General features: G+C 43.5%; 1 protein-coding gene across 1 annotated transcript; it reads left to right on the forward strand.

Annotated features, from left to right (window-relative positions):
- Positions 1-1062: 1062 nt before the first annotated feature.
- Positions 1063-9925, forward strand: LOC136652385 (vomeronasal type-2 receptor 26-like). The gene is made up of 5 exons (XM_066629321.1): positions 1063-1202; positions 2295-2586; positions 5261-5473; positions 7507-7633; positions 9024-9925. Exons 1-5 carry the CDS (start codon positions 1063-1065, stop codon positions 9923-9925), a joined length of 1674 nt encoding a protein of 557 aa, XP_066485418.1.
- The last annotated feature ends 296 nt before the right edge of the window (positions 9926-10221 follow it).

A 10221-nucleotide genomic window follows, 5' to 3' on the forward strand; every position in this document is an offset into this window, starting at 1 on the left:
TTGATGGTTACCTTGGTTTGAGTGGTCTGGGTGGGTGAATATTGGATGCTCTGCTGGATGGCTGAATGGCTAAACAAACTTCCCCAGTTTAACATGGTGGAAGGTCTGCAGGCTCAGAGTTTTGAGTAGCATCCCAGCTCTACCTGCTGGATGTTTCTGGGTGCTGCATCCTTTTGTTTTAAAAATCAACTTTTCTTTGTGCTTTCCAGACAAGCTTGGATATTTCCCATCCATCTGCTTGTATTTGTACTACCCACCTTTCAGTCTGTCCTATTGCTTCATTCTGATTTCATTAGACTTTGAATAAACTAGTTACATTTCAGCCCTTTGCCTGCCTTGTTAATTTCCCCTGCCAATTCAATGGATTGTTCCATATTTTGCCATGCAGATGCTGCTATGGATTTAATTTTTAGCGTGAAGCCCAGGTTTTCGTGATCTTGCCCCCCCCCAATCTCTGTAGCCTGGCATGGTGTCAGCAGATATAAACTATCACGGCATCCACTCTGTTCACTGCAGTAGGGAGGGGTGTAGGTGCACTAACCACTAGGCTATACTCCTCTTGGTCATCCTGATTTCATGCTCTCCCTCCTTTACGGAATCCTAGAGGAGACTATAGGAACACCAAATCTTGCCTAGTCAGATTCTCACAAACACAGATGTTTTTTTGAGTTACACTGCGTGTTCAGGTCACCAGGGAAGTACATATTATTCTGTAATCATCTAGATCACTGTGATTTGTTAATAATGGAAAAATAATCTAGATTTAAAACATGGATGGTTTTATTTTGAACTGTCTTTTTCAGCAGCCTCAGTCAGCAGTCATGTGTTTCTTCAATTGGGGGTAGGGATGAATCAGGCATATTGTCTTTAGTTCACCACACAGGGAAAAGCTTTCGAGCAGAATCTTCAGGAACACAGTTCTGCTTTTTTGAGGCTCCAAGTACTATCGAAAGAATGCAGCTGTACAGCTGTTCCAAGCTTACACCCCATCTATTTTCAAACCTATGGCTAATTTTGCTCTTCTTGCTGCTGCTTTTTACTCCACCTCTATGTTCAGAGGATATGTATGCTGACTGTGAGGATGAAAACAATCTTCGTAGGTCAGGAGATGCTATCATTGGTGGGGTCCTATCTTTTGTACAACCCTTAAGGCCTGTCATTGACTTTCAGAGACCACCACCTATGGAAGCAAGTGGTCGTGCGTAAGTTTTGTAATCTTTTCTAGTTGCTTTTGCCAGGTCATGCCCAGGGTTTCATACATGCAGTGGAATCTCCACATGAGCAGCTTTTCGCGTCATGGAAGAGAAGTGATCAAAAGTGATTGACAAAGTTGAATTTCTTTTTATAATTTATTTCACAAAGGAATTGTATCCTCCTCACATCATCACTGAGCTATAATGATGACCCTGAACTGAAAGAATCTTCAGGAGTATTCAGAGTTTAAATTCTGGAGGAATTTGTTATATAATTTAAGTGATATAATTATATATAATTATATAATTTTCAGATAAAAAGGCTGCATATATCTTAAGAACATAAGAACAGCCCTGCTGGATCAGAACAAAGGTTCTTCTAATCCAGTAATTTCTTTCCCACAGAGATCCAACACCCACCCTTTGGAATCCCACGAGCAGGAGTGAAAAGCAGGAGAGATTTTGCTCACCTGCTACTAGCCTTCCAAGGCACTCTGCCCCTGAAACTGGAATCTAGCACATAGACAACATGACTAACAGTCATTGACAGAACGGTCCTTCATACATACATACATTCATACATACATACATACATACAGTCCAGTACTATCTAACTGCCCCCCCATACCGTTGTAGCTGTGCCAACAGAATATCTGCTGCATCTTATGGCGGGGGGCAGTAGCAGACAGTGAACTTTTGTTCCCTTATCCTGGAGAATGCCTCCACTTTCCCTATGTCCTTGGACTTCCAACACAGGATTTTTGATCATATACTTTCATGCTTTTGGAAGCTAAGCTGAACCTTCACACATCACTATAGCATTGTGAGAAACTGCGTCTGTTCAGAGTGGAAAACAACCACCTCCTTTGATAATTATTGTGGCGTCAGTGGTAGAGTGGTTGAAGGTGTGGAAAATGAGCAGGAGAAAAAGTATAACAAAGGAGCAGATTAAGGGCACAATGAGCAATACATGCCTCCTTTTCTCACTGTGCTTCAGATTTTCAATATAAGGTATAAGGTATACTGATGTAGGTTGTGCTATTGCCAGTGCAGTAGACATTATCTCTCAATGCCTTAGCCACAATGCCAATCTCATTACAGAATAATCTTTAATGATTATCAGCAAATCTTCTCCTTCATTTTCACCATTGATGAGATAAATGGGAACCCCAACCTCTTGCCCAATGTGACCCTGGGGTTTAACATTTATGACAACTTTTTCAATAAAATGGCAACATATGAGGCAACCCTAGATCTACTCTACAATCAGCAAAGGAATACACTTAACTACAAGTGTGGAAAAAAAAGGAATATCTTGCCTGTCATTGCAGGGCTCACTGTAGACTATGCCATTCAAATGGCCACCATCTTGAGCGTCTTTAAGTATCCCCAGGTATGTGCACTTGTATTCCTGTTTAGGTGGAGTATGACTGCTATTCAGGTATCCTTTGAGGCACTCCACTGGTGAGGGGTAGAAGCAGGGGCCTGAATGTATGGGTTGTGGGTTCATAGCTATCAGAAGAAGCATCCACGGTCTCATCAGTGACGGAAGTGTGTTTTGGGGGCTCAGTGCACGATTTTGCAGCAGTGACCCAAGAACATGGCACTGGTATAGTGTGTGGTAGTTAAATGTGCATTGGACTGGTGGTGTTAGTCATAATATGGTAGACCTTATCTCTACCTCAATGTCAATACCTCCAATTTTGCTGTGCTTTTGCAAACACCAGCAGAAGCAGCACCAAACGCATTGGAGAAATATTTATCTCACCCAGAAAGGGGAGATCATTCAGATGATGGTCCTTTAAGCATTCCTTTGCAAAAGGGAATAAATGGTGAAAAATCAGCATCTTATTGGAGTATAAAGTCTATTCTGCATGAAAGAGGGTCTTCCTTCAATGCTGAGGGCACACAAGGGGCCAAGGGTTCAAGACTGCACATGTCTAGGGTATATATGTGTTGAAGATCATTCTTTGTCATTCTTCAGCAAGTCTGTTTTCTAAATGTTAAGAAAAGGCCGTTTATAGGCCTTGAGCTATTGCAAGATTATTATTATTAAATAAGAGGAACCGCCCTGAGCGCTTTGGAGGAAGGGTGTTATAAAAATGTAATTAATATATAAATAAGAGGAATGGAATGGGCTGAGGATACGTCATCAGAAACTGTCATGTTCCACACCATTCCATCTCCTACCCTCCCTGACATTTCCCCATTCCTCCCCCTCCCAAACCTATTCCTCCCACTGTTGGATTACCTTCACCTCCACAGGCAGCTGGCATTCAGAGTGGGCCATCTGTGGTAATAGGACTGAACTTTTCCAGTGTCCTAAAGGACTCCCTAGGCCTAGTTAGGATCATGGTGCATAATATCCATTTTAAGGTATTTGAGACCTAGATTGTAAATTTTAACATAGGATGACATATAAAGCACACTGACTGGACAGTGGTAAACATGACTTTTTTGTTACAGCTATCCCTATAAAGTTTCTGAATGTTTAAAGCAAAGATCTATATCTATATCTAATTTCAGCAGCATCTACCATGATATGCATGCCATCTTGAAAGCAATTGAAATATTTGCTTTCCATTGTCTCTTATTAATGATTTCAGTTGGGAATACTGTTTGTTCAGTACATATAAAATATCATCAATAAGCAGAAGTTTGCATCTTAGTACTGAAGAGATTCTTATTGGTTTGAAAGTTGCAGGAAGTTTTCAAAGCACTGATGAGTCATATTTTTCCCCCCATTAGCTCACTTGTAGGACATATGAGGCTCCACTCATTGGAAAAAAATTCCCTTCTGTCTACTGGATGGCACCCAAAGAAGGGACTCTGTGTGCAGGAATAGTCCAGCTACTGCAGCATTTCAGATGGACATGGATTGGCCTCTTTGTGTCAGATGATGATACTGGAGAAAGCTTTCTGCAGAAGCTGACACCATCGCTTGCCCAGAGTGGCATTTGTGTGGCTTTCTTGGAAAGAACTGGAATAATAAAACAATTGAATATTCACCAATACAATCACATTATAAATAAGATAAACTCAAGTCTTTTCTTGACTGAAGTCAATGTAGTTTTTGTCCAGGGGGCTATTCAGTCTTCGTTGGCTTTAGTATTAACCTTTCATGAAAATGAAAAACTCAAGATCTATATGGGAAAAGTTTGGATCACACACCCTCAAAGCGACTTCATCAATAAAATTGCCTCTGGATCTTCCTACAATGCAAGGACTTTCCATGGCACTTTATCTTTCTTCATCTCCACAAATGAAGTTCCCAGATTCAGGGACTTCCTCCGGAGCTTCAAGCCAGATCAATCACTGGCACGTTTTCTCTGTTCTTTCTATGAACACACATTTCATTGTTGTGGGAATCTAAACCTAGATGATTGTAAACACTGTACAGGACAAGAATCATTGGAGAACGTGCCCAGACATTTGTTTCCGATGGAAATGAGTTGGCAGAGCTACCAGGTTTACAATGCTCTTTATGCTGTAGCACATGCTTTCCATGCCATATATGTGTCCAGGAAAAGAACAATGTTAGACAGAGGCCATTTCAAACATGTAAACATTGAACCTTGGCAGGTATATTCCTCATTGCATTGTATGATTTGTATGCAACCCCAAGTGCTTGCTAGGGAGAAAACTGTGACTGAGCTCAATGGGCATGATTTCTGAGTATTCTGAGTGGTTGCATTTCCTGGTTCTAGTATGTGGGCACATCAAATGGGCTTTGTGCTCTCACTAAGCAAATCTGTATCAAGTTATGGCCTTTATGAAAAACCTCCTAGGAAACCTGTGATTACAATGTTGGGTTCCATAGTGTGGGAAAATTGAGATATAAAAGTTTACTGAATGAAATCATCCACCCTGGCATCTCCACAGATCTCTTTGCAACCTCCTATGTAGAGTACAAAACCAAGTACAAAAATTGAGAAAAAATGAAAAATTCTCAGATGCCAGTAAGCTGAGAGAAATCTGCTATATTGATTCTTACAGTTTGTGCACTACTGAATGGCAGAATCCACTGAAGGATTTGACTCTAACTTCAATATTCTTTCCCAAATTAGTGGCACTCTTTTATCAAACATGTCCGTTTCAACAATGACGCTGGGCAGGAGGTCTCGCTTGCGAATGAGGAATTATCCTTTGGATTTGATCTTATCAACACTGCCCTTTTTCCCAATCAATCCTTCCTGAAGGTCCGAGTTGGGAAGATTTCATCAGATCAACACTTTACCATCAGTGATGATGCCATCGTGTGGAATAGCAGATTTAAGCAGGTAGCAATAAAATGCACAACATGAGTCACAGGTACTACTAACTAGAGTCTCAGTTCTATCCCCTGCCAGTGGTGCCAACGCAGCCATGTCATCAAGGCATGAGCTGCATCCAATGATGGGGGGAGGATATGGAAACCTTACCTCAAGGTAAACCTCCTGGTGCCTTATGAATCTATTGATATCTGCAGGATAGTGCAAGTGTGAATGGATCCATGGGGGTGTGAATTTATGCCAGATGGGGGGAGCATAAACTATCAGTGGTACCATTGCCACTGATATCCCTTACTCCTGCACCAACTTAGCAGCACTGAGGGAAACAGGAGAGCTGCTATTACATGGATTGCACTTCCGACCTTTTGTGGTAGTGACCCCACAGCACACAACAGCAGGTCATATTTTGCAAAGCTACAAATCACCCCACATTGCTTCCAGCCTGCAGTCAAGGGATAAGATTGGAAAGTTAAGAGTCACAATTGCTAGTGTCCATGTCTTGTGGCAATGCTGTTGGAGAACCATCAACATGAAGAGACAGAGGCCACATTATTGATTAACAAACCGTGCAATGCCAAATTTGAACCAATGCCACTGCTGGGCTGTTGTGATGTCCGTTGCCAATCCCAAGCCAATCCCAATGAAAGGAGGAAGAGAAACAAGAGCCCAGTCAACTCTACAGTTTTGCAGCCCTTCCAATAACCCTATTGCTGTCCATGGAAACCCTGACACAACCCACCAAGAATGGGGTGGAGTGACATTGGCCCAATGCTCATAGAACTGGTCACTACAAGCTACTGAGCCCCAACACCAGTGGTCAGAGAAGCAATGCCAGAGTGAACCAAGTGGGGGCAGGGACGGGAATAAGTCCAAGGAATGGCCACCGGTGGAATGACACCCCAAAGGACCCACAGGAATAATGGAGGACCAGATGCTCAGATGCTACCATACATGCAGCAAAGAGATGCCATAGTATACCTCCTCCTGTAGATCTACAGTGGCAAAGAAAGCAGCATCCCACAGTATCCTGCCTCCACATGAGATCTACCTTGTAAGAAAGCAAGGAAGTAAAGGCTGAAAACGGGTTGGAAACCCAATAGCCCAAGTTCACATCCTCTTATACCACTAATTTTTATTGGGCATGCTTTTAAAAACATATTAATATGCACACGCGGAGGACAACTATCTTGTTGCTGGGATCTTGCATAGTGGTCAGTGGTGTATTTCAATAGTTCAGTGGGAAGTAAAATGGAGACAAGTATGAAGCATGTTTTGCTACCATTATTTGCTCCAAGTCCGGAAGTACCCAGGGGGTGGAAGTCATTCAGCAGATCAAATCTGTGGTGCAACCGAGGTGTGTTCATAGAATGAACATGGAATTTTTCAGTGAAGCAGGCAGCTCCTCACAAGCCAGGCTGATAGAGTGATGGTAGTGGTGGTGGTATTTACTGTACTTCTGATAAAAAGTAATCCCCCCTTTGACCTGTGGATCTGTGGCTTCTCATAATAAATACTGCTTCTGAAACTGAGGACACAGTCCTATCCAATGTTCCTGAGCTGATGCTGCCATGCCATCGGGGTGTGTGTTATATCTTACAGTGGGGCGGGGGGCAGTCATGGAGGTCTCCTAAAGATAAGGGGCCTTTGCTTCCTTCCCTTGAGGCTGCATTGTGGCTGCATCAGTACTGGAAAATTGGATAGAATTGCTGGTGCCGCCGCGCCCCCCCCCCAAAAAAAATTACTTGCTTGAGTCATCCTTTCTTGGCAGACACCCAGCAACCTGTTCTCATGTTTCCATTTAAAATAACCTTTCAGGCAGTATCACACTAACATGTTCATTCAAGACATACCTTTTTGACTACAGCAGGTGAAGAGCAGCAAGAGAGCCACTTTGGATCCCAGCCAAATAATGGTGTCTTTGCTATTTCATTTGGGCTCTCTTTTGAATGGTATGATAGCGCACTAAGAAGGAAACCTTCTCTGCAGCTTTAAGGAGAGAACTATCCCAATGGCAAATAGGTGTCCCCATTTTCCATTCTTAGATTCCTCCCCGTTCAACATGTGTCCAAAGCTGCCATGCTGGACAGAGCAAGAGAGTTCAAGAGGGAAAAGCAGTGTGTTGCTATGAGTGTATTCCTTGTCCGGAAGGCATGATCGTAAACCAGACCGGTAAGTCCAAGTGCACAGAACTGCGTGGAAATGTTTGCAAATGTTTCTTTGCCTAAACACAAGTCTTCTCTTCCATGAACATTGGAATTATTTCTTACTGGTCATCTCCTAGTCACAGAAGACTTTAGAGAGCTTAAGGTCATTTGCATGTGAACTAAATCAGATCAGTCCTGTGCCAGGAAGCTGAAGGTGCATAGACCTGTATGACCATTCTCCATTCTGGAGATCTGGATGTATGTTGTGGAGATGGGAAATGCTTTTTACAAAGGCCTTACCCTGCTGTTGCCTTTCAGTTTATTTTTATTTCTATTTCAAAAATTCATGATGACATTTATAGCCCACTCTGACAGAGCTGGAATTGCATACCAAGCTGGGGAGTTGGGTCGATCACATAGCCCAGAGGAAGTACGTTAAAATCACTTTTATTTATTCTTCACATTTTTATGCTGCCCTTTCTCCTAGGAGCTCAGTGTGGCATATGTACAACCCAATCCTGAGCTGCCCCGTGCCCAGAGGAGCAGTGAGGCCAAAATGGCGACCACTGCGTCCTGAGCATGCTGGGGGACTACTGGCAGATCCTTGGGAGAAGCAGACATTTCTCCTTACCTCTGGGTAAGGATCGCCGACCCCTATGGATCTCCTTGGACTTGCGCCACCTCTAGGTAGTGGGAGATTTGTTCCCTTGCCTGGAGGAAGCTGTCACTAACTGCTTGTTTCTATTTGGATCCGTTTCAGTGATTTAGCAAAAGTCCAAGTGGACCCAGGAAAGTTCAAGTGGACCCAGGATCAAGGCCAGGAAGTGGGATGGGATATTGGCAGCACTTCTGCTGGTGTTACTAACCCCATTCCCAAGTTCAATCCATTTCCTTTCCACACTGACCCCTTACCCGTTCCTCCCTATTCTGGTCCCCCTCTGTCCCTCCCCCCACAATGACTTACATCTGAGAGGAGATATGGACAGACCACTTGCTGTGGCCATTCACTGCTGGTGGTGGTGGCCTGGTTGTGCAAAACAGCATGTCAGATTTGCTGACAGCTATAAAAGAAATTATGCTGCTGGAAGGAGAGTTCCTGCAGTGTAAGACACTCATAGGATTGTGCTATAAAACCACAACAGTGTTTCAGTAGACTAGTGGAAAGACTGTGTCTCTGGTTACAACAATTAATCGGTGGCTCAGGTCTAAAAAAATATAAAGGCAATTCACCTTACAGTTGTACACATGTAATCCTGCTGGTGCCTCTCCAGGATTTGAACCAGCAAATGAAGGCTGCCAAAAAGGAAAAGTAAATAATTCCTTTCCAGAATGGCATCTTGTGTTCTCTGCCTTTATAAGGAACCAAGAACTACATGAAATAAGAGACATGATGACTCTCTGTTTGGTTCCTTCAGATGCAGTTCATTGTGTCAAATGCCCAGAAGATCAATATCCAAACAAGAACCAAGACCAGTGCATCCCCAAGGTCATCACCTTCCTTAGTTACGAAGATTCCTTGGGGACCATTTTGGTTTCTGTGGCTTTGTCCTTTAGTGTGATCACAGTTTTGGTGATACTCATCTTTTTGAAGAACTGGAACACCCCCATTGTCAAAGCCAACAACCGGAGTCTCAGCTGCGTTCTTCTCAGCTCCATCCTGCTTTGCTACCTTTCTTTCCTGCTCTTCGTCGGCAAGCCTGGCAAGGTGTCCTGCCTCCTCCGGCAACTGACTTTTGGCATCCTTTTCTCTCTGGCTGTTTCTTCTGTGTTGGCCAAAACAATCATAGTCATTCTGGCCTTCATGGCCACACAGCCAGGAAGCAACATGAGGAAATGGCTGGGGAAAAGAGTGGCCAACTCCATTGTCCTTTCCTGCTCCCTCATTCAAGTGGGGATTTGCATTGGGTGGCTGTCAACCTCTCCTCCATTTCCAGACACTGACTTGCACTCCCATTCTGGGCAAATCATCATGGAATGTAATGAAGGGTCCATCATCATGTTCTACTCTGTACTGGGCTATGTTGGTATTCTGGCCATCATCAGTTTCTCTGTGGCTTTCTTTGCTAGAAAACTGCCTGATTCCTTCAATGAAGCAAAACTGATCACCTTCAGCATGTTGGTCTTTTGCAGTGTGTGGATCTCCTTCATTCCTGCTTACCTTAGCACCAAGGGGAAGTATGTAGTGGCAGTGGAGGTCTTCGCCATCTTGGCCTCCAACACTGGCCTGCTGACTTGCATTTTTCTCCCCAAATGCTACATTCTTGTTCTAAGAGCAGATCTCATCTCCAAGAATCTGCTAAAAGAGAGAAGTAATTAAATTTGATGGATAGACAGGGAACACGTGAGGTTGACTGGGGAAAAAGAGGAACAGCAGAGAGCCTGACTGTGTTCCAGCTTTCTCCTTTGCAGGTATAAGGGCCTCTGGCTTGACCAGAGGTGTGAGCTTTTGGCATGAGCCAAAAAGTCAGGTACCAACAGATCTTGATCCTTGGCTCTTAGCCCTGGAATCATGCCTGAAAAGCAGCAGACACCAGCAGCTGGTTTCACCATCAGCCCTTTATCCAATGTGAAAAAAGGAGAGGGGAAAAAATTATAGGTTTTGCAGTGGCAGCA

This window comes from Tiliqua scincoides, chromosome 5 (assembly GCF_035046505.1).
Source record: "Tiliqua scincoides isolate rTilSci1 chromosome 5, rTilSci1.hap2, whole genome shotgun sequence".
In the NCBI taxonomy this organism is placed as follows: domain Eukaryota; kingdom Metazoa; phylum Chordata; class Lepidosauria; order Squamata; family Scincidae; genus Tiliqua; species Tiliqua scincoides.

What these genes read in the sequence shown, in the direction of transcription:
- LOC136652385 (XM_066629321.1), top strand. Translation starts at nt 1,063, where the DNA reads ATGTATGCTGACTGTGAGGATGAAAACAATCTTCGTAGGTCAGGAGAT. An exon ending in ATGGAAGCAAGTGGTCGTGC is followed by an intron (nt 1,203 to 2,294) that starts GTAAGTTTTGTA and finishes ATCTCATTACAG; the next exon opens with AATAATCTTTAATGATTATC. An exon ending in CATGATCGTAAACCAGACCG is followed by an intron (nt 7,634 to 9,023) that starts GTAAGTCCAAGT and finishes TGGTTCCTTCAG; the next exon opens with ATGCAGTTCATTGTGTCAAA.